At 39.9% G+C, this 24,851-nt stretch overlaps 1 protein-coding gene across 1 annotated transcript; it reads right to left on the bottom strand.

Annotated features, from left to right (window-relative positions):
* Nucleotides 1-1,925: 1,925 nt before the first annotated feature.
* TERB1 (telomere repeat binding bouquet formation protein 1) lies at nucleotides 1,926-21,408 on the bottom strand. Its single transcript, XM_055000258.1, has 19 exons — nucleotides 21,369-21,408; nucleotides 20,164-20,274; nucleotides 19,932-20,060; nucleotides 19,115-19,246; nucleotides 18,418-18,478; nucleotides 18,213-18,328; nucleotides 17,976-18,098; nucleotides 16,994-17,146; nucleotides 16,438-16,569; nucleotides 14,340-14,465; nucleotides 11,795-11,958; nucleotides 8,801-9,174; nucleotides 8,423-8,450; nucleotides 7,810-7,939; nucleotides 7,141-7,236; nucleotides 6,186-6,386; nucleotides 5,247-5,362; nucleotides 4,118-4,327; nucleotides 1,926-2,043 (listed from the first exon to the last, which is right to left on the bottom strand). Exons 1-19 carry the CDS (start codon nucleotides 21,394-21,396, stop codon nucleotides 1,996-1,998), a joined length of 2,478 nt encoding a protein of 825 aa, XP_054856233.1. The 5' UTR covers nucleotides 21,397-21,408; the 3' UTR covers nucleotides 1,926-1,995.
* Between the last annotated feature and the right edge of the window lie 3,443 nt (nucleotides 21,409-24,851).

Raw genomic sequence — 24,851 nt, forward strand, 5'->3', positions numbered from 1 at the left:
CCTAAAGGCAGCCGGCTCCTATGCCGGGCGATGAGTGGGAGATTTTCAGGGCCGCCGCCCAGAGTTTGTGCGGAAGGACGGCCCCTAGTGGCCGGAGCGAGCGTTGCCGATCCCTTTGGCTGCGACGCCGCCTGAGATTGGAAAGTGGGTCGCGGTACGATGGAAGGAGAGCTGCCAGGCCAGTTCTGCGTCGCTCCCTTCCCTATCGCCGGAGTGCAGAAAGCATCAGCAGCCAAATAGCTTGCACAAGAGATGCCCTGGGAAACGCAGGGACCAGTCTGAAGCGCAGTGAAATTGAGAAACGCGATAAGTAGATCAACTTCTGTTTACACGGCAGAGAAATGGGGGCTCTGACCATACAATACTCTGCAGAGATCTTAGGTTGAGGAACCAGAGTTGCCAACTCTGGGCAATCCCTGGAGATTTGGGGGCAGAGCCTGGGAGTGGTGGGAGTTTGGGGAGGGAGCTAAGCAGGGATGTGCAGGATTCGAGTCCAATAGCCCCTTAAAGACCAACTAGATTCGAGAGTCAGGCAGGGATGTGATTGCCTCGGAGACCACAGTCTGAAGCTCCAGGGGAACTGATATTTATAGGCTGGAGATCAGTTGTAACTGCAGGTCCCCAGGCCCCTCCTGCAGGTTAGTGCAATAAAAAAACAGTAGTTGTATATGAATGTTTTCATACTTCATTTACAGGTTTTTGATATATAAATGATTCTTGTAACGAAATCCTATTTTACTGCTTTTTGTCATTGTATGCAGAGTTAGTTTTCACAATTGCATTTTTTCTATTGCATTGGTCTTTTCTCATGATTCTCTTTGTACATTACATTACAAAATATTCCCACTTGGAGGTTGGCAACCGTAGAAGAAACTCTGCATAGTATTGCATTGTAAGCAGTCCCAGGGAATTCACCACGAAAGCCACATCACTGTATGAGGATAGCACAATATGCAACCAGGGCACATTTCTAACTGCTGAACGAGAGCCAGGCTATGCTTCTGTTCCCTTCCTGTTGCAGGTATTTCAACCTGAAGAAGTGTGGCCAGAGGTACCAGGCTTTTGACAAGAGCCAAAGGGCTTTTGGTCCTTCTCCTGTAGCCCTGAGTGAATTGAGCCAGGATCCAAGACTAGCCAAAGAGTTGAGAATCACACTAGTGTGTACTAGGACTGAATCTGAACAGTTCTTTTAAAAAAATAAAGACACATGATAAGATGGTCACCATGTATATGGGATATGCAGCAAGTATAAAGGCCTATTCACACAGCCCGTGCAGGCCACTGCTGTGATTCATGGGTCATGGTTTTCAGTCAACCTGTGCAGTCCAGCCATGTCAGACTGCCAATGGCATATGCAGGATTTAGCTCAGCTTGGCACACCCTAAGCTGTAACAGTGGAATGCTAAACGCTGATAGAATTGTAAGCAGGCACCCAGTTGTCTCAAGGTGGCTAGAAGCTGCTAATAATAATAATAACAACAACTGTGTGCTTATATACTGCCCTGGACAGATCAGTGCCACACAGAGCAAGGAACAAAGTCGGTGTTATTATTATTATCACCCCCACAATACAGCAACAGACAGTCTATATACACCCAAATTTATGGATAAATGATCTAAAACTAGTACATGATGAAACAATATAACAGAAACTAGCTCTTGGAAAAAGATTGTGGCTGAAGAGCCCATTGGTATACATACAATGGAATGGAATGCCTTAAACCCACTCAACCCCCCCAGGCGTTCACATAAACTGAAGGACCAATGTGCTATGCTATAGTAGGAGATAACGGAAATGGGAATTGGTCATAGCTCAGAGATAATGTTGTTTGAGGACAGGGAGAAATGAAACAATTCAAAATTCAGTTTTTAAAAAGCAGTAGAATCTACCAAATCCCCCAAAAAAGAAAAAGGAATAAAGAATGCATTCTTCCAAAGAAGATTAGTAACCCCATACTTTTGTAACAAAGCTTTAATCAGTTTCTCTGACAGAATTCAAAGTAGTCTAACAGACATCAGGTGTTTTTTATTCTTTTCAGTCCTCTGAAAAAGAAAGGTAAAGGTAATGTCAAGACAAACTAAAACACAAAAATACTCATGATGATCTCAAATTATACATTTGCCATTAGAGGCAATCACAGCTGGCTCTTAGTTTATTTAAACCAGAGGTATACTACCTAGTTTATCAGAATGTCGAAAATATGCAGCAGGTATTAATCTTCTTGCAATCAAAAAAAGAAGGGGGACAAGGACTGTACTTGGCTAGCCATGCTGCACTTGTCTACACACATCTATTTTTTTTAATGAGAATAAAGGACTAAAATAGGTCTACTTTAAAAACATTGGTATGCGACATCCATGCACTGCTTGCTCTTACAAATGTGATTGCAATAATTGAAAATAATACCAATGCTGCATCTTTTAGGACCAGGTGTTTGATGAGCAGTGATCCTGCGGTTCTAAAGGGAGTTTACACTCAAACTCTCCTTTATAAACTCACAGTCACTACATTCCAAGTTCTAGTTTTAAACAACTGCTACTTGGGGACCCCTCTTCAGCCCACTCTTCTGCCTGCTGGCCATGACCTGAGTCGGTCCCAGTTAGACCCAGTTTTGATGGGCAACAAGGGAATAACCATGCCAAACAAAATGGCCTCATGTGGCAGAGGTTGGTACATGTGCTGCCCCAGGGTTTGCCTATTCCTAGTCTAGACTGCACAGCCTGTGGTGGCTGTTAGTGTGAAGAGAGCTATTTTAAACTCAAATGTACATTCTAGCTAGTAGTATATTCATTGGAATTACAATAGTGGGATTTTTTTTTAATTTCTACAGTTCCAGAGTGCTATATAAAAGAACACAATGAACAATTAGTCCTTAGGATTGTTATATAGCATATATGATATCCAGAGTAAATCACAACTTCATTTTTATAGCAGAATAGAATCCATGCTGTGTGAATGGGAAGATCAAAGTGGACGAAGAATAACAATTGAGCAGCGTAGTGGAAATCAAAATCAGTTTGTATAATCTGGTTGAATATAAGTAGTATTCTTCCACTATCTCTGGGGTAAGCTGCCTGGAAATTATAGTAATATAATGCTCTGTGTTGTGGGGAAGGGGATCCTAGTCTCTCTGCTCTGACTCAAAGCCTTCTGGGCTCACAACTTCCATTTTACAAATGCTGCATCTCTCTCTTTCAGCGAGAAAAATTTTGGTGTTGTCAAGAAAGCTTGGGAATTGTATGAACTCAGGTACTTATACTAAAAACAACCCCCAAATTAGCCATTCTTGGGCAAAGTGATTGAGCAGGTGGTAGCCAGACAATTCCTGACATTTCTGCATTAAACTTGCTATCTGAATCCATGTCATTCTGGCTTCAGGCCTGGGCTTGTGACAGAAACTGCTTTGTTTGGCCTGACTTTCAGTGCTATCAGCCATGGCATCCTTCTGGGCCATCTTGGGTAAGCTGAAAACTAGGGACACTATTGAATGGTGGGAGCTTGTTCCTTTCTGAAGAGAAAGTTCCAAAAGATGGTGTCAGGGACTGTTGGTCTGCCTTGGAAAGAGCAGGGTGCCCAAAGGCTCAACTGTATCCCCTATGCTTTTTAACTGTATATTAGACCTCTGGGGGAATTCACTCAGAGATCCAAGAGACTGGCTGTGCCTTTTTATCAACATTGGTTGATTTCTCAAGTGCAGTCATTTCTAGAAGGTAAACAGATCCAGTCACTGTCATTTATGCGTTGATTACTTTTCTGCCATACTTTCTGCATCGGAGTGATCTTTCCAAAGGCCCAGAAACTCCAGTCAGTGCAGAATGGCCCTGTGTTGGGACATTTCAGCCCCTCCCTGTTCTCTTTTTGAAGGCCAGTAAAAACAGCTGTTTGTCAGCATGCCTTTGGGAATTAATGAGACTTATTCTTCTGCATTGCTTCATTCTTTAACTTTAGTAAATGATTAGAGAACACTTTATTTTAGAAGTGGTATAAATGTTTTCAAAGTAAAGAGATCATTTTTAAAATTTAAACTTCCATTGTATTCATACAATATTAAAATTTCCTATCCCTGCACAGACTACTACAAAGAAGACTACCAGAAAGCATCTGTAGAAGCAGTACCTGTAACTTGCAGTATTTCTTAGCAAGGTCAACATTTGTCCGTCCCTTCTGAAATGGGTAAGCCCACAAAATTGAATTCCAGTGATGCCCCTTTTTTTTAACGCCATCCAAAAGATAGTTTATTTCTTCTGATGTAAAATCTTTCCTGATTCGCCGTTTGCTTCTTTTAAAAGCTGCTGCTGGCACATCTGCCGAACTAATCTCAGTATTCTGCAAGAGTAACCAACGCATGCTGTGTGTTTTGAGAGGTAAAGTGCAATCTTTGTATTCATAAGGCATAGTGGTTAGAATGTAAGACGAGGATGTGAGACCCCCATGTTAAAATTCCCATTCTGGCATGTAAGCATGCTGGGTGATCTTGGACCTCTCAACCGAATCTACCACACAGGGTTGAGAGGATAAAACAAGATGGGGAGAACAATGTTGAATCTCTGCTCTGGGATCCTACTGCGGAGAAAACTGGAGTATGTATGTATGTGTGTGTATATGTATATATGTGTGTGCACGCACGCACGCGCATGCACACACAGAGGTCCCAGGTACAAACCCAACTGTCTTTATGGAGGGCCAATTAATATTATAGCAGCTTTCAGAACAACAGATAAGACTGGATCATCCAGCTAGCTTCATGACTGAGTGGGGATCTGAACCAGTTTCTCTGCTTGAAGTCCCGTACTGTAGCCACAACGCCACACTTGCTCTCTGCATAGGATTAGTTGATTCCTAAATAAATTGCAGCCAACTTCCATCAAACTGAAGGCAAGATCTAGTCAGGCATAAACGCTTTTGAGTTGTATTGACCTTAGTGTAAGAGCAGTAAACTCTCCCCTATTGCAGTCAGTTAGATTGAGTTGTGCTTAACTTGAGAAGGATTATGCCCTGAGTATCTTCAGCTGAGAGCACTACATTCAAAACTGATATGAAACACCGTATAGTTAGAGGATTTTAAAGTAGTTCCTGAGGGCAAGCCCCTATTTTGAGTAGAAGCAAGACGGCTGAACAGAGAAGTGATCACCCTGCAAGCAGCTGTTTTTGTTGCAGTGTCCCAGTGATGGTTAGGATTTAACAATATAAAAATATTGACTATTAGGATTTGTTCTAAAATACTAGAGCGTAAAATGGAACATACCTCATCTTTGACATATGAATAGGGATGGTTTTCTCCGAGACTCTCATCTTCAAGGTTGCATTTCTCCTTCTTTGTTTGTTTCTCCATGAATGTATCATGTTTTGCTTGAAGATCTGCTGTTTTGATTAATACATTATTTGCTTACTTATGGAAAACGAAGGAGCAGAAGAACTATATATTATGAAGGAAATATGAGGAAACACTGTTCACTTGTCAAGCCAGATGGCATCGGCAGGGTTGGATGGGTGAGCTAGAGAAGGAATTTCACCTTTCTTCCACCTACAAATGTTACCTCCCCAGTCATTTCCTAAACTGTTTTCCCGCTACCAGGCTCCAAGTCTGAAATAATCCAGCTAGGGGAAAAGTGACTTGGATGGCATTTGCAGGACAATCTCAATAGTTACGGGAAGGATTAAGCACTTATTTATTTTACCCTGCAAACACCCACACTTCTCTGCATTTGTATTAACTGATGTTTAGAAAACATACGTTTGCCAGTCTAACTGCATTCTGCTCCGATTGGTGATTTTATATTTTTTAAATTCAAAGTAATTTTAATAAAAAAAACTCTCTAGATGCAAAAGCTGTCATAAAGTCATCAATATCTTATTCATGCAAAAAATCAAAATGAGCTCCTGGAGCCAAACCAAGGAAGCAAGCCTCCAACTCTTAGTGAAGTTGAGAGTTTTATTTAAAATTTTACTCAACACTGTTCATTTTCTGTGAATTCATATGCATGGCATTTTGTGCAGAATTGGACAGCTAGAACAACTTCCTGTAAGTCTACCAGTTGCCCATTACTTTTAGCTCTTTCACTAGAGATAGATGTTTGTAGTCAGTGTCTGTAAAATGTTCTAATATCCAGACAAATCTCTGCTTTCGAGACCCACTGATTTTAGTGGAATTATTGAAAACACACTTAAAACAGCTTAACTTCACCTATGTTTTTAGGCATTTCTTCACAATTGCCAGCAGAGTCTGTAGAACAATCCTTGCTAGAGATAATAGATCCTTTTAGATTCCTTTTATATCTCATTTCAGTTTGTAGAATAACTTTGTGTTGGTCACATAGATGTTGACAAGACTGCAAAATCTTGCAAAAATTTCGGCTGTTTAATGAAAGTCCGGTTGTTATGCAGCCTGGAAAAAAAACAATGTAGAAATATCAGCTAAATGTAACAATAGCATTCAGTTTTTAAAAAGGTCTTAAGTTGTTTCCACCTTTACCACATTCTTTTCTTGTTTTTTTACAACTTTCAACACCTGTAAATCCTAAAAATTACCAAGAAAGCCACAGAGCTTTATTATTAAATTAACTGGAAGTCAGAATTTTAATATAGCAAAAATTCTTAAAATATGTGTGTTCACAATTCTTGCAACACTTATTTGGTAATAATAATAAATAAATGGCACTTTTTCTCTTTCAAAACTAGGATGGAAAACAAGGGGGAAAGTGTATCCCCAGGCCCCAATCCTGTGTGTAGTTGTGCACATATAAACACACATTAACAACAATAAAAACAACTGTGTGCTTATATACCACTTGTCTATACAGATTAGTGCCACACTCAGAGCAGTCAGTGTTATTATCCCAACAATACAGCTGGGGAGCTGGGGCTGAGAGGAGTGGCTTACTCAAGGCCACCTCCTGAGTTCATAGCAGTATCAGAAGCCAAACCAGCAGAGTGCTGGCTTGGAGCCCAGCAACTTAACCACTATGCTCCAGTACCTTCCAAGGCAATAGGATAACTTGTGTGTGTGTGTGTGTGAGAGAGAGAGAGAGAGAGAGAAGTTCTAAGTTCTTCTTTGCCTAAACTTTCAAAACTCAATTAGTTATGTTAACAAATGTCTCAAAATAATAAATTATTTAGACTTAAAAAAAAAATCTCAGTACCTGAACACCTTAACTCTGATATTTTAGGATCCTTATAAGTAGTCAGAATATGGTTTATCCCTGAGTTTGTTCTACTTGAACTCAATATAAATGGCTCTAAAAAGAGAAGAGGTTATTTGAATAATATAAAATATATGGAATATTCAGCTTTGCTTCATATGTTTTATATACTGGAAACATACTAGATATGGAGACCATTACATATAAAGATAATAAAAGTGTGTTTTTACACACTCATTGTAAAAAGTTTAACCTCTAAAAAGTCATATTAGAAGATGAAGTTTAAGAAAAACAAATTCTTAATTGAATATAGAACGTCATGTTGTCATAGTCCAAACAAACACCTGTCACTCTTGAATGGCACATAGAATCAGTCTGCACAAACAGAAAGCATTTTTAGTTGCAGAGTTGCTGATCCTCTTGCCAAACTTGCAGAATTTTGTACTTCCTGCTTTGGAGGGTCCTGCAGCCTTTAGAAGCAGCTTTTGGAGGGCACAAAGTGCAGCAGAAAGAGAGAAGGCAGAGAAAAACTTTCTTGTGCATACAGGCCTTTTCATTTTGGCTGTGAAGTCCAGTATAAGATGCAATACATACAGCTCCTTGTTCAAAACATTTAAAATAATTTAAAATAATCAAGGCAAGAAAGAACTATATTTAAGTTATCTGTACCTGTATTTGGTACTTGCTGTCTCACATTTCTAACTACAGCATCTGGTTGCTTGAACAAACATTCACTGAAAGGATGAAATGAACATTCTTGAAGTTTTAAAAAGAGAGCGAAAGAGAGTAAAATCTTGTTCTTTCATAGTTCATAAACACCATCATTTCCCAAATTGCGTTGTGGGCAAAAGGACTAGTTGGTACATATGTGTATTTTGTGTTGAAACATAAGCTTGGGAAGTTTTTGTAGCTGATCTGTGCAGCTTGCGTATGTGGGATGGCCCGGGGAACATAAAGCAGTGTATGAACTAGAAGCTGAGTTTTCATTTCCTCTGTATTCATGATGGAAACTAAGTTAGCCCTCTCAGAGTTCATGGCAAAATTCCCAAGGGTCAGGACATCTATGCCGTTTCCCTACTTTTTACTTTGGACAGAAGAGCCCATCCACTTCCCAAACTGTATTTGAAACTCCTCTCTGTTTAAGAAGTGCCTTGATTTCAGTTTTTACAGTGTTTCAGTGTTACTGTGATGTTCCCTATTACATGACATGAACCATAAAGGAAAGGCAGGGTATAAATATTAAATATATATGTAGATTACGCACCCTCATCTTTAAACAAACCATCTGGGAATCATCATACCGGGGCTCTCTGATGCATATACACATATGTTTAAAGATGTGGACATGTTCACACTTTACTTACTTATTGTAGGAAATGCTAAATTACCAGCAGAAATTGTGTGTGCTGCATGCCTCAATGAAGCGCTAATGAAACATGAGATTTTATATTCCTCATCAGCTTTAAAGATTTGTGACATTCTTTCCCACAATTTGCCACACTAGTTGCCTAAACCACAGCTCAGGTGTGTGCCCAGCAATTTAAAAAAAATACTGATTTCTAGTTAATACTGTATTAAAATGTTATGTGATAATCCAATTTAAAATTTATGATTAAAACGTAGCTATTTAGCCTTGTATTTAAAATTGAAGGTACAGTACCTCAATTGAACATTAGAATTACCAGACTGAAAAACAGTGCTTTTATTTGGGATATGGACATTGTTTATGCTGGCTGCTTCCATTTTATCAGCTGAGTGAAGATTATTGTGTTCACTTGGAATGAGTAAAGCATTGATTGGATTTCTATTGGCAGACTGTAACTGTTCATTCTTAGGTGACCCATTTACAAATTTAGTAGCAATCAGCTGATGTGATGCTGAATTTAGCAGTGGTTTCATTCTTGTACATCTCATGCCTCTACTAAAGCTTTGATCACTAGCATTTACTCTAAGGTGTTTTGATGTAGTCTGCATAACATCTTCTGGAGAAATACTGCAGTAATCATCAGTAAATATCTGTCTTCTCACTTTTTCCTGTATGTAAAAATAAACCAATTAAAGGACTTACAGCAAGCATACATATAAAGCATTCTTTTATCAAAGTATCAGAATGGCTCAGCCAAATAAAGATGAATCTAAAAGACTAAAAAGGCTAGGCTAGGCTCCACTTGATCATGTGGGTTAAACAAAGCAAATGCACAAGATAGTTGGTATCAGTTTCACCTGGTTTTTCAGACTTAGTTATACCTGTCATGTATACTTTGCAGCTTAAGACGAAAGTAATATTCTTAAGCCTGGCAACAAAAAGGAAGTCAAGCGAAACCAATGCCCCCAAATAAGAACAGCAAATATGTAAATATGTTACATGGAATCTTAAGAAGAGTTACTCCAGTCTAAGCCCATTTATTTCAGTGGGCTTAGAGTGGAGTAACTCTTTTTAGGCTTGCACTGTTAAGGTAGTTGGAATGAAGTCACAGTAACATTATTCTAAAGACTGATACCTGCCTTCGTGTAGAGCTACAGGAATGTCAGCATGATGAAAATAGATGAGGAAATAATGACTGACATGGCAAATACAGTGGGAGGGAAAAATTGTAGCAGTTGTGTACTACAATTACATGCTGCAATTGTAGCAAAATACATGTGCAGGAGGACTAAAACCTAAAAGTATCAAGAATCCATTGGCAAATAGCATAATACAAACAAATGAAATATTACAGAACATTTATATGGCATTAATGAATGTGCTCTGTATGCTCCAATCTTGTCTTTTCCACTCACATTTACATGTGTAGAATTATTGTGGCTTTGTTCTGCGTTGTACAACTGTTTTCTGATGTTATCATCTTGGTGCAGTTTTTGGTTTTCATTTTGATGTCTCTCGCAGAAACTATTATGTAACACTTTGTATGTATTCCTTTTCTGATTTTCTTCTGCATGCTGAAGACAACATAACTTCTGTCAGTATAAAAAGCTGGAAAATGCTGTTCCAATTCAAATATAATCCAACAGAACAGGAGCATTAAAACAGCTGAACTTAAAAGACATTTTTCAGGTATGAAAAAATCCTTTGTTCCAAGAAGTGATACCATTTGCAACAGTAAATGAATTTACCAGAATGGTTATCAGGAATTAAATTACACAGGACAAAACAGTGAGACCAAGAAAAGTTCACAATGAAGCTAAATATATTGGCATGAATAACAGAATATATGGGGGGAGGCATTCTTGCTGATAGGTGGGGGTTCTTTCCCTGACAAACTGGCATCATTTATCTGTCATTCTGTACTCTCCTTGTATGTGACAATTAACTCCTTTTGTGGCAAATATACCCCGAGTCTCCGGTGTATGGTTCAAAGGTACATGTTGCAGCACCCTTGCTGAAGCTAAACAGGTCTAGATCTTATTGATAGGTCTTCTGGGTCTGTATATGTTGCCTTAGGTTCCATGATGGAACAAAAGTGGGATTAAAATGGAATAATTAAATAATAAATAATTTTGTCATTATGTCTGAACAACACACTATGGTTTGTTTTCTTCCCTTCACACTGAGATTAAACCATGGATTAGAATTCTGGTTTGAAGGTGGGAGAACAAACCGTAGTTTGCCATTATAGCAAACTATAGTTTGCCACAAACGCAGAAATGTTTTGTTTTTGAGCTATATGCAAGGGGAGGAAGGATGGGTTGGGTGAGCCTGAGAATCCTTCATGATTATACCCATAACGACAAGCCCTTGTTGTTACATGAAATGAGCTACTGTGTTTCTGTACATAATGAAACAAGTTAAGGTTTTTTATCATGCAAGCAGCTCCCTTTGTGCCAGATTATTCCAGAACTGAACAGTCAGGCCATGCTTGCAGAGTTCTGTAGGTTGATGCTGGATGAGAATCCTGCTGGGTCACTCGTCATGGTGAGTCATTCCCACTTTATATTCTTTTGTTAATTCACATCCCATAAGTACTATGATTGTAATTGCAAAAGATATGCTCTTTGACAATCCTACACTGACCCTATTTAGATAGAAATTTCCTGATTACCATCAACACCACGCTGGATCAGTAAATGCAAGTAGAATAACCTTAGGGAAGTGAAGATATAGCAAATTCTGCACAGCTGAGGAGATAAATACAGCTTCCCTGGATACATTTCCCCATTTTATAATTCACAATGACAGGATTCTCTTGCACACCATCCTGGTCCTTCACCTTGGATTTTGACAGAATTCCACAGTTATTATCAGGGCTTTTTTCTGGGAAAAGAGGTGGAAGAACTCAGTGGGTTGCCAGCACGGGGCAGCTCCTGGTGGGAGGTGGTGCCCCTGGTACCACATGCGTCTACGCTTCAGACCGCACAATGACATCACTTTGGGTCAGCTGGAACAAGGAGGGAGGAGTTTATTAAAGTTTAAATCACCCTTGGCAAAACTGGTCACATGGCTGGTGGCCCTGCCCCCTGATCTCCAGACAGAGGGGAGTTTAGATTGCCCTCCGCGCGGAGGGCAATCTAAATTCCCCTCTGTCTGGAGATCAGGGGGTGAGGGCCACCGGCCATGTGACAATTTTCAAGAGGTGCCGGAACTCCGTTCCACCACGTTCCAGCTGAAAAAAAACCCTGGTTATTATACAAACAAACAAACAAACAAACAAACAACCTCTTGATGTTCATTTTCAAGCTGTTCAATTCGATACAAAATTTGCTTTGCTTTCACCCTGTAGTCTTCAAGAATCCCTTCTCTATTTTGTAGGTCTCCCTCCATATGTCCTGTATCTTCCATATTTAATGAATCCTCACTTAGTTTCACTGATAATTTCTCAGCTTTTTTTAAAAAAAAGAATAAAAACCATCATTTGGATTATTAAAAACAGAGAAATATACATTTTGTATTATAAATATCAGCTCTCAAGAAAGGCACAGGACCATTTCATGGCAATTTTTGCCTAGTTTCTCTTGGCAGTATCAAATGAAGATTCTTCAGAAAAGTGGTTCCTACATTCTCTCTCTTCATATGATTTGTGTTTCAATTCCACGAAAGCTAGAAGCAAATCATTGATGATTAGACCTTTTTCACATTATTTGCCCCGGTTTAATACTGTTGGGAAACAGGGTTCCCCCCCCCCCCACAGCATCACATTGTATTCCCCAGCTTTTTCCCAATATATTCCAAGCTTGCTTTGCTGTGGGAAACATTGCAGTAAAGTCTAGATGACTGCCATGTGAGTGGGAAAGTTCAGATTTTCCCAGTCCCGCTCACAGGACAGCCATTTACCCTACCTCAGTCATGGTCATTTATTATCACTCCCACAACTAGGGGGCTTTTCGGGGGCATTAAATCAGCAGTTGAATATCGTTGTATCATGATAATGTTATAACAGTCTACAGTACTTAACAGGATTTGTGAATTCCCAGCTTTTATTAAAAACCAGAAATCTCTAGCACTGTTAATTGTGGAGATAAACCTTTCTCCCTATATCTCCACAACAAAAGGGACTAAGGACATACTTTTTAAAAATGAAAGCTGGGAATTCAGAGAACCTGATAGAGAACTGCCAATTTTTTTAAAAAAACAAAGAAGCCCTGGTGGCAGGGGGATGGGGTAGCCACTGCCAGGGGAGTAGAACAGGGAAAATGTGAGGAAACCTGCCATGTTGAAGCCTTATTGCTACTGCAATTTATTGATAGCCACAGCAGCAATGGGGAAATCACACAAGGCTGTCCTTGTGTGGAAAACACCTTAAAATAGAGACTCCAGCAAGATAGCCACATTGGTCTGTTGCAGCAAACACAGAAAGGAGTCTTGTGTCTCCTTAAGCTATAACCAGTAAATCTGTTATGCCTTTATGGTGCCACAAAACTCATCTTTTAGTAGAGTACAGAGTAGGAGTAGAGCAGAGCAGAATAGAGTGGAAGGAGTATACCGTATACCCTGCAGCTGTGGACAAGTTTACATCGGGACCACAAAGCGTAGCATCCAGACAAGAATAAAAGAACATGAAAGACACTGCAGACTTGGACAACCTGAAAAATCAGCAGTGGCTGAACATAGCCTAACTCAAACAGGGCACAGTATCTTATTCCAGGACACCAAAATACTGGACAACACTTCCAACTACTTTGTCAGACTGCACAGGGAAGCCATTGAAATTCACAAGCATAAGCAAAACTTCAACAGGAAAGAAGAAACCTTAAGAATGAACAGAGCATGGTTTCCAGTTCTGAAAAACACCAGGCTAACAAAACATTCTATCCCCGACAATAGCCCTGCAGAGAAGATTAGCACATCAAGTACCAATCCATATGCAAAAGAACCTCCTCAGGATACAGTGAAGCCTCCCGCCATTAGCATTCCACACCCTGTGAAACTCTTATAGGATGACTCAGCTCAACCCCACCCCTCCTGAGTAGATACAAATGACCTACATCTTTTCCACACTGTGACACTGAGAGATCTCTGTCTTTTGGTGCTACACCTCTGAAGATGCCAGCCACAGCTGCTGGCGAAACGTCAGGAACTACAATGCCAAGACCACGGCAATACAGCCCGGAAAACCCACAACAACCATCGTTCTCCGGCCGTGAAAGCCTTCGACAATACAGAGTGGAAAGAAGTAGATGGCCTCAACAAAAGACCATGGGGACAATGGCAACTTCCTGAATATTGATATTGATATTCATAACAACTATTCACTACAATAAAGTATAATTCATGTGCAAATACAGCAATATTTGTAAATAAGTTTTGTGTATTTTCAATAAACAGCAAAGTGGAAATGACCGGGGTCTGGGTATTTCACTGCCCCAAGTACAGTGGCATTGGTTCAGGTCTGAAGATGACAAAGCCAGCCTGTCCTTTCATGCTTCTAGCCAGAAGCAAGGCAAGCCCCTTACGTCACTCATCTTGCACCTGAGCAGCAGCAAAGCATGTTGCTGGCTGGCAGAAGATGAGTGCTGCCCTATGAATTTATTTCACAACATTTCTCCTGTTTTGTCTGTATTATTTATGCCAATAGAGGTTGCTGTGGCTGAGTCCCAGCCTCAAATAGAAAAAGAACCAACTTTCTCTCAGTCTTCAAAGGCTTTCCCTGTCTTGTCAACTGAAGGCATTGCTTACTCATTAGTCAACCAGGCAAGAGAAATGTACACATTTGTCCTAAAAATATTTTTTAAACAGGAATTTAAAAAAACCCTTACTGACTTACTGATTTGTTTGCAGTTTTGAAGCACAAAAGTTGCCGCCTTATTTAGTTCTTCATCCTGTGATTCAGTTAGAGCTTGAATCATAAGTGGAAGGCCATTGTTCTTAACTAAAACATACTGATTTTCCTCTAAAAAGCAACACCATTAGTGCTAGTAAAACATCGGATCAGACTATCATATTGAATAACAATAATTCACACTGTCTTGGCCCCCACCTTGTAGAATGGCCTGCCCCACACTTCCGGCATTACACAAACTATGTAAAACAGAATTGTTCAGGAGCGAGTTTTTGTAAAGACAATAGGGCTATATTATGATGGAATGGTTCAGGAAGGTGCTTTAATAGAGGGAAAGGGAAAGCAGACTATACCACTATATATGGCATGTATTATCTCTTGCTATATGTATTATTTTGTCCTCACTCCATTGCTCTTTCATTACGTAATGCCTTTTTCTGCACTGTTCAACATAGCATGCTTAAAATTTAATGCTTTGTTTTCAGTTTTCCGTAATTGTAGTTCTATCGCTTAGTTTATCAGGTCTTAGTCTATTGATCGCACTGATTTACATTGTGTGAGTCTCAACGAGAAAGATGGGCTATAGATAATGTAAATATATAAATCTTGGGAAGGAAAAGCAATTCTGAAATCCTTGTTTCAGTCAATCATATCTGAATACTTTACACATAATCAGCAGCATGTTCTAATATGACTTCTTTTACTAGAACTGCAGTCAATGAGTCAAAGATTGATATTTTGTTATCACATAAATGTTAAGGAGTATTATTTGTCAGCCGCTGAATCCCATTCTTCAAGTTCCATGCTACCTTTGTTGAGTCTCATATTGTGTGCTGTTCTTATGACTGTTGCGATGGCAATTAATTTGGATTGCCTACAGTGATAATTTGCAAGACACAGATCTTGTCTTTTAAAATTATTTTACAGTATATGGATTATAGCTAATGCAGAAATAAAATTGAACTGAACATAAACTCAGATTGCAATTCTCAGTCCACCATATTAACTTTGATGGGAATGGTACAGAATTATATACAAGACTGCAACATTAAAAAAAATTCCTCACACTCTGTATTTAAAAAAAAAATCTGGGATTATTAGGATTTTGAAGACTAGTCTACACTGGAAATGAGACTTGTGTATATTTCTGGATCTCTCCTAATGAAAAGCATAGGGAAAGTCAACAAAAAATAAGAACAAAATTAACCTTCCCACATCAGATAGAAATATGTTCTTGACATGTTCGTTTGAAAATTCAGGCATGGCTACATTATTTCGTTTCTTTCTTTTTTTGGATTCATAATAATGACAATATCCCCTGACCTGGATAGCCCAGGAGAGCCTGATCTCATCAGATCTCAGAAGATAAACAAGGGCTGCCTTGGTTAGTAATGGATGGGAGACCTCCAACGAAAGCCAGGGTTACAGAAGCAGGCAATGGCAAACCACGTTAGTCTTTTGCCATGAAAACTTCACCAGGAGTTGCTGTAAGTCAACTATGACTCGAGGGCAGGATTTCATTTTCAATAGCTACAATATGGTACTGAAGGCATACTTTACAATGCATTAAACATTCAGATCCTGAACAGGAGGAAGTCCCATCCTGCCAGGTCCCCCGTAAAATAGGAACTCAGCCGCAGTAATCCTGTCTGTCCTCATCAGCTGATAGATCAGCACAGTATGGAGAGGGAAAGCAGCTTGGTGCCACAACAACCCCAAAAAGCAACATGGTGCCAAATCATGCAATCCAAGCCCTGTTCTGGTCATATACAAATGAAGCTTGGCATACAAGAACAACTATCAATTTTGTTTTTAGTGCTTTTTTCTGGCTTCTGAATAGACTGGCATTTATTTAGGGCCTCAAATGTTCTGTGTTTTGCTCTCTTAATTTGCCTATTTAGATGAGAGATTGTTAAAACCAATCATGGTTCACAACAGCAGCAGCAGCTTGAACAGTTTTAATCATTCATGATTAAGATAGAAGAACTGTATGCTAAGATTCCAACGCAATTTGCGGCTGAATAAAGCAAATACTATGCTCAATTTAAAGGATAAACATCCATAAAATAAATGTGAATCTTACCACAACCATCTGTACAATGTCCAAGGGAAAGTATAATACTGAATTTTTCTCCGGAATTCAGCATGTTGGAAGAAAGCAGCGTCAGTAAATTCGGCACAATGTTATATCTTGCCAAGGTAACTCCAACTGCATCTGTTGGTCCAAAATAATTTAGAGAGAGAAAAGAAAACCCATTAAGCATGAAACACTGTAAGATGACATGAGAAGCTTTACGCTAATACTTGCTTCCTGTTATGTTCAATACTAACCAGCCACAAGATCGTTGAAGGAATGTGTGTGAAGAGTATAAATATAAAGGGGTTATCAGGAGGGGGTTATAACTCTCCTTGCAAAATCTCTAACAAGGGTAAAATTGTTCACATGAAATTTGCTGTAGTAAGAGAGAGAGAAAGTCAGGAACAAAAGCAGATCTTGACTACATGAGCAATGTATGGCCGGGCATTACCTTAATTTTATAGAGATTTAGATTCTAGTACCTGAATGTATCTATACTTGCAGAAACACAAGCTGTACTGACTAGTAAGGTACTTAATGACATTTGGGTCTGTACACTCACAGTTATCAGCAATACAGGCATCCAAGGTCTTTGTCACCACTACTGCAAGTGTTGTGCTTGAATAATTCCCAGATGAATTGTCTATCAGTTTGGCAAGGAGTTTATCCAACACGGCTAATCCACCAATGGAAACAAAAAAATGCTGTAATTTTGCTTGAAAGGAAAAAAATACGATAGTTACAAGACAAATTCCTTATACTTCCCTATAAACCACTATACAGTTCCCTATAAGACAGGCATCATTTCAGTCAAATACACTTTTTGAGAAATGCTTAGCAAAATTACTCCTGCCATTTTCTTAATACTGCATTTTTCTTTTAAAAAAATGAAAACTAGCCAACAACCCAAAACAAAGGTACCTTCCTCACAACTAATCACAATAATAGCAGGTTTAAAAAGTGGAACTTCAAAATGTTTCCAAGGTGTCTTAGAAAATGGTGTCAGTGATATACTTTTGCTTGATATTCTAGTATAATTTTCTGGGAATCATCATAAAGCCTGGAGAGAGAAGATGATGTGCCAGTTCACTTGGGGAAGTGCCACTATTTAGTGACAGAGCGCTTGTTTTGCATGTAGAAGTTTCCAGGTGCAGTCCTTGGATGTCTCAAGTCAAAGGATCTGGTGCAGCAAGTTGGGGAAAGACCATTCTGTGACCAGCTGCCAGTCACATTAACCAACAATGAGGTAAAACAACCAGTATTCTAAAGGTACAAGGTACCACTACATGTTCATACATTCCCTGACACTGAAAACAGTTCCCCTCTCCTTATGAAAGTTCCTGATTTCACTGTGACTTCTGAAACTGAACAGCACCCCAATAGTATGTGACCACTTTTTTGTGCTCCAGTTACAGGAGATTAAGAACACCAGAGACAGCAGGAATTTCCCCATCCCAGATTGAAGAATTTAAGGTTTTCACTAACACTGAATGAAACTTGGGTTCCATAAAATGTAATACGATCGTGCAGTGTTAGATACTTACAATTATTGGCAACAGTGAGGCCAATGAATGAACAAATGGGGCGAACTATTTCAGGTTTTGTACAACTTTGTAGGTGGTCTTTTGCATACGGAAAAACCAAACTGCAGCTTTTCTGATTGTCCTCTGTAGAGTGAGAAAACAAAATGGCTTAAATCTCAGTTGAAAACAGTTGTCTTTTTTTATAATTTCCTGTCCTCACACAAACAATGAAAGCAAATATTTAACAAGTGTCATTACCATTCTGGGGATTATTGACACACGCACAGAGAGCACTGCAAACTGAAGACCACAGTTGGTAGCATTGGTTAATGCTATTATCTGATAGGTTCACCTCAGATACTGAAAGAGTTGTTCTATTAGGAAAGAAAACAAATATTGTGAAAATGGCATTCTAAAACGTTATTGTACAAATTAACTGCAATAGCTTAGGTTGCTTACTTACCTGAATAATTGTAGCAGAACATGAAGGCAACCAGATTCTCTCACATATGTTTGCCCACTCTCTGTAAAATGACCAAATATTGGTGTGTAATTAATTTTTTAAAAAACAAAGCATTTCAAATATTAGATAGCAAAACAAATTGTGAAATGTTTGGACCATTTCACACATTATGTAGAAACACTCCTCTGCATAGTAACAAATGTATATTCTACAGGAAGCAGCAGCCAAATGTACAATATCTTAAATGTATGTCTAAAACATGTAAGATATGAAATAGACCATTTTCTTCAGACATAGTAGTAACACAAAGCTTGAAGAAGTGATATTTTATTCAAAATGGTATAAACTGTCACCTGTATAATACTCCTTGTTTTCCAGTTCTGGTTCCTTTTCTTGGTAAAAAATTTGATGCTACATTTCACCCCATATGAGACACGTTCAACACCTTGTCCCCAAAATTAAATGGTGCTGCAATTATGCATATTATGGTACTGAAGTCCAATTGACCTAACAACAGTCTAGGCTGTAATCTTGAAGACACAGATTATAGAATAAATCCCATTGAACTCAGCGGGATTTACTTTAGGGTAAATACGTTTAGGATTGTACTGAAGTCTCTTCTAAGTGGCAACCATTGTGATTTAAATTGTGTGTGTGAATAGTTGTAATTCATACTCAAGTGGAGGGAAAGACTTACTATTATTTGAAACAAGTACTAATAAGACATAAACAGACATTCTTTTCAAATTCATACTGGAATTCTTTTGAGTTAGAAACATACGAAGGTCCTTAAATAATGCAGAAGTACACAGAATCTCCTGACAAAACACTGAAACAAAACAAATATTTATTTGAATATACAATGGTATATTACTTTAGTGCAACAAAGCTTTCTTGCTGATTTTTTTTAAAAAACGTCTAACATACACACTTTAAATTTTAAAAGGAGATACAAAGTTAATCATATGTTCCCAGGCCCATCTTTGTATACACAATAGGTTGTTATAAGGCAGAATCAAATTATAGGATTTGATCTGAGGTATAAAAGGTTTCCAGAAAAAAATACAACCAATTTAGAAAATGGTTCAAGAAGAATTAATGCCAGAAACTATACGGCAACCTACAGGACAGGAAGAGGTGTAGAACATCACTTTCATGGCTTTTTGATAAAACTTGAAATATTGTGCTTGCTGTCATTATACATTCCTGGTCTATCATTGTACAAGAATTGATGTCCAAAGATTCCCCCAATTACAGGGAATCCTCAGGTAATGATAGCTGTAATTGAATCAAGGTTCTTGATTCAAGTATTTTGCTAAACACATTTAAAATGACATCTTTTTCGTAGAGAGGCACAAAGAAACAAAATAAGGAAATCTAGGCATATATACTCAGAAGTAAATCCTACTGAGTTCAAAGAGACTTACTCTCTACTGAGTGTGTTTAGCATTGCAGCCATTGTTACTTAAAGATACTACAATATAATAATATATGAGAATACAAGTATATATTACCATTGTTCTCGGCTAAACCTCCTAATGTAAATAAGGCAGATTCCTTTACTATGCTGTGCACACTTGACTTTACAAGGTTATTTACAAACATCAGACCGCCTATTTCTCGAAAATAATCACTTGCATCCCCTGTTGCAAAACAATAAACAAGGATTTGCATTAAAAATAAATGACTTCCTAGGAACAAAGCAAGAAGCAACAACGAAGTCTGTAAAACGAAACTACATCCTACTGTTTTGTTGGCAAACTGAATAAATAGTAACCAAGGCTTCCTTTTGAGAAGCAGGCTGGTCCATCTGATACTTAAGACATTCAAGGAGTAAATTCAGATCAGTTTTCATCTCTGTAAGGACAAAGCAAATAGGTTTCACAATTATTATTTATAATTTCATTTTTCATTCAACTAGCATAATGTAGTAGTTGCAGTGATGGACTACAATCTGGTAGACCAGGTTCAAATCCCTGCTCTGTCATGAAGTTTGCTAGGTAACCTTAGGCCAGTCACTGTCTTTCAACCTAAATTATCTCATGTGGTTATTGTGAAGATAGAATGATGCACAGCCCCAACAGAATAAAAATGTACTACATAATATTTTTAAAATTCAGAAGCGTCATTGGCATCCCAATGCAGTTGAGAGCTCTACCCATACTCAGATCCTATTTTCAGAGTTCAGAGTCTTGGATCCCATAAAATAATTCCACTGACAGAAGAAATTTCTATCAGCAGATCTGACCTTTCGTGCCTCCCCTTCCCAATGAAGCCCAAAATGTCCCCAAAAATGGGACAGGAGACCCCCCCCCCCCCAACCAGGAACTTGCATGGGAAAAACAAGTCTGTATTTTAGTTCCCAGTATGGGAGATAAGTGAGATTAACAGACTTAAATATATATTTAGTTTCAAATCAAAAGAGTTTATTGTCTATAGCCATAGGCAGTCACAATTCAGTTAGTTAGTTATACTTATATTCCACTCCCCATGAACTGGCTCAGAGCGGATCACATCAATTAACAAAATAAAAACAAAAACAAGGTAGCATGACATTAAAAACTACAACAATATAAACATTACATTATAAATACTAAGACACAGTATGCTTTTAAATCACACCTCTTTTATCAAACATTATGTTTAGTTATTTTATATCCCATTTTCCAACATCTTTGGCTACTGAAGCAGCTTACGACGACAGTATACAACTCAACAGAAGTCTTCTCCAATTACAACCCATTGAGGCTTTGGTTCCTCACCAGAAAATCAACAAAATTAAGACTTGGCAAAACCATAATATTAATCCCTGGTTGTCATTGACATTTTGTACTGATAATTAGATCTTCCTCTTCAGAAAGAGAGACCTGTATCAACTTTTATTAGAAAATCAGAGTGAGGCAACAAACAGTATACATACAGGCATTAAAAATTGATTTTATCAACCTTACCACATTGTCTGTTCCTGATACTTTCCATTTTGCAATTTGACAGCACTGTTTATCGTAATCTTTAACTGTAAAAAAGGCATCCTCTCCATTATCAAAACAGAAGTTTTTTTAAAAAAATAAATTTAAGAAAAACATGCTACATGTAATAAATGCTACCTTTTGTTTTGGTTTTCATAATAATTTCCTTTACAGTATTATACAGTGCTGAGGTCCCCCAAACCCCACCTTCCCTAGGCTCCACCCTGAAATCTCCAGGAATTTCCCAACCTGGAGTCGGAAACTCTAGTTAAAGAGCTGAACAAGGCCTTGGGAGAGCCAGATTCAAATCACCACTCACCATAAAACTCTCTGGGGGTAATTCTCTCAGTCCTAACAACCTCACAGAGTTGTGAAGATAAACATGGAGAATAAAATTCAAGCCCAATAGCATCTTAAAGACCATTTATTTTCCAGAGCATAATCTTTTGTGAGTCAAAGATCAATTCACAAGGTGAGGTTCATTTGACTCACAAAAGCTTACACCTTGGGAAATTTTGTTGGTCTTTCCACAGTGGTACTGGATTCTAATGTTCTTCTTAACCTACCTGCAACTATGGAGGAGGAGAAAAGCACCTATGCTATCCTGAGCTCTTTGGAGGTAGGGTGGAATAAAAAAAAACTAGATAATATCTAAGCTTCCCTACAGTGCAATTGTATGCAGAGTCACTCCAGTCTAAGCCCATTGACTTCAATGGGCTTAGATTGGACTCCACACAGGATTGCACTGCTAGTGTATTAACTAACCCACTCCTCATATTAGCAGGTCGATTCAAGACAAGGGAAAAGGTTGGGATTTTCTCTGCTTGTTCAGGGCACAGGCTGGGGAATTCCTGGAGATTTAGGGGGTGAAGACTGGAGAGGGCAGAATTTGGGAAGGGGGGAGACCTCAACAGGGTACAATGCCAGCATCCACCCTCCAAAGGAGCCATTTTCTCCGGGGGGAATGATCTCTGTCACCTGGAGATCAGCTGTAATTCTGGGGGATCTCCAGCCACCACCTGGAGGCTGGCAACCTTGTCACTGGGAAGGATCCAAAACAGAGGTCTTAGCCTCAGATGCTCAGGGAAAGAGTCCTTGTTTTGAAGGCATGAGCAGAAGACATCTTAGGGCTGCCAACCTCCAGTTGGGAGCTGAAATTCTCCCCCAAATTATTATTTTCCTCTAGGGTTGCAAGCTCTGGGTTGGGAAATTGCTGGAGATTTTGGGAGTGGAGCCTGGAAAGGGCAGGGTTTGGGGAGTGAAGGAGACTCAGCAGGGTATAACGCCATGGAGTCCACCCTCCAAAGCAGCCATTTTCTCCAGGGGAACTGAGCTCTGTGGCCTGGAGATCTGTTGTAATTCCGGGACTGCTCCAGCCACCCCCTAGAGGCTGGCAGCCCTATTTTCCTCCTTTGAAGAAATGACAGCTTCAGAACAACGAACTCTATGGTACACCGTACATTCGAGACAAATTCCCTCCCCACATCTCCCCCGCCCCCCAACTCTCCAAGATTTCCCCAGGCCAGAGTTGGGAATCTTACATAAGACAAAAGGTACCTAGGCCGGATCCAGGCCAATTGGGCCCCCTCCCCATTCCTGAGGCGAGAGCGCTTAAGGCTGAGAACGCACCGGCCATTTTCCCGCCCAAATAAGGCAACGTTAGAAAGGAGGGAGGCGGCTTGTTCAGCTCAGCAGAGAAGGAAAGGCCGACGGGGGCTCTTTTCCTGCTGGCCTCACAAGCGCCCCTCCATCTTTTCCTCAGCTGAAGGGGCGACGTCCCTCAGTTTTATGGCCCCCCCCCTCACCAACACACACACCTCAGCACCACTTCATCCTAGGGAGAGTTTTTTCTTTAATAGTTTTGGTCTTCCCCGCCCCCTGCAATGGTACTATGGTAGTGCTGTGAGGTGGGGAAAAAACCCTCACCAAACTGCAATGCCCAGCAAACTGAGGAATGAGGGCAAAATCGATCTAAATTGGGCAGGGCAGATCTACCCTCAGGGGGGTTTCCTGTACATGCTGGGAAGCCTATTTGCAGCCAGACGTTGGCCCTTTCTCGCCCCACTCCCAGGAGTAAGGACAAACTGCTGCTTCTGAGGGAGCCTAGACGCCGCTTCTCTCACAAGGGTTGCCAACCTCCAGGGGGTGGCTTGAGATCTGAATTTATACCCGATTCTCCAGACTAGAGAGACCAGTTCCCCTGAAAATAGCAGCTTTGGAGGGTGGACTCTATGCCATTTACGGTTGCCAGCTCCAAGCTGGGAAATTCCTGGAGATCTGGAGGGTGAAACCTGGAGAAAGTGGGGTTTGGGGAGGGAAAGGACCTTGGCATGGCATGTCCACCCGCAAAAGTAGCCATTTTCTCTAGGTGAACTGATCTCTGTGGCCTGGAGACCAGTTGTAATTCCGGGAGATCTCCAGCCACTACCTGGAGGCTGGCAACGCTACTGCCATTATACCCTTCTGAGGGCCTTCCTTTCCAAAACCCTACAATCCCCAGGATTCACGCTCAAAATCAATAGGAATTTCACAACCTGTAGTTTGCAACGCTACAGGGCAGTTTATGGCCACTGGAGGAAGGGCAGAGTCCCCTGAATGTATGGGTGTTTGATATATATGACAAAAGCTTATTTTGGGGGTGCAGAGCTTTTGAAGTACGCTCACATTTTTAGGTTGGATCGGATAATAATAAGAGCGTGCTTATATACCACCCTTCTGGCTTATATACCACCCTTGCCCAAAGCCACCTGCAGAGCTCATGGCAGCAGTGAGATTTGAACCATCAGTGTGTTGATTTGCAACCCAGCTACTTAACCACAGTGCTTCAGCCTCACCTTAGAGGAAGGGTGGGCCAAAAATGTACTAGATATATTCCATCCCTTCTTCTAAGGAGCTCAGGACCACATACTAACCTGGCCACCTGGATCCATGCCACGGTAACATCAAGATTAGACTACTGTAATGCACTCTACATAGGACCCCCCTCAAAATCAACCTGCAGACTCCAGTGGATTTAGGATACCACACTTATTATCAGGAGCTAAGCAGCACATGGCATATTACACCCATTCTGTCATCAGTCCATTGGCCACCCATCAGTTACTGAGCTCAGTTCGTCTACTATCACATGGCAAAGCATTGCATGGCCTTAGACCCTCGTCTCTGCAGGACTGCCATTCCTCCCATGCTCCAATGACAGCTTTGCATCTATGATCAAGGCCCTTGCTGGTGCCACCTTGCAACTGGGCAAGATCAACAACTGCCTATACATATGAATTCTCTGTGGCAACCTCCACCTTATGGAAGAGTTTGCCCAAAGTTAGGAAGGCCCCCACACTCATGGCATTTTGAAAATTATGTAAAACAGGACCTCATTTTATAACAGAAACAGGGCTACAACATAACAGATTGGCCCAGGAAAATGCAGTCTATTTCTACAGCTGTTAGATTATGTCCTACACTAAC

This window comes from Eublepharis macularius, chromosome 16 (assembly GCF_028583425.1).
Source record: "Eublepharis macularius isolate TG4126 chromosome 16, MPM_Emac_v1.0, whole genome shotgun sequence".
In the NCBI taxonomy this organism is placed as follows: domain Eukaryota; kingdom Metazoa; phylum Chordata; class Lepidosauria; order Squamata; family Eublepharidae; genus Eublepharis; species Eublepharis macularius.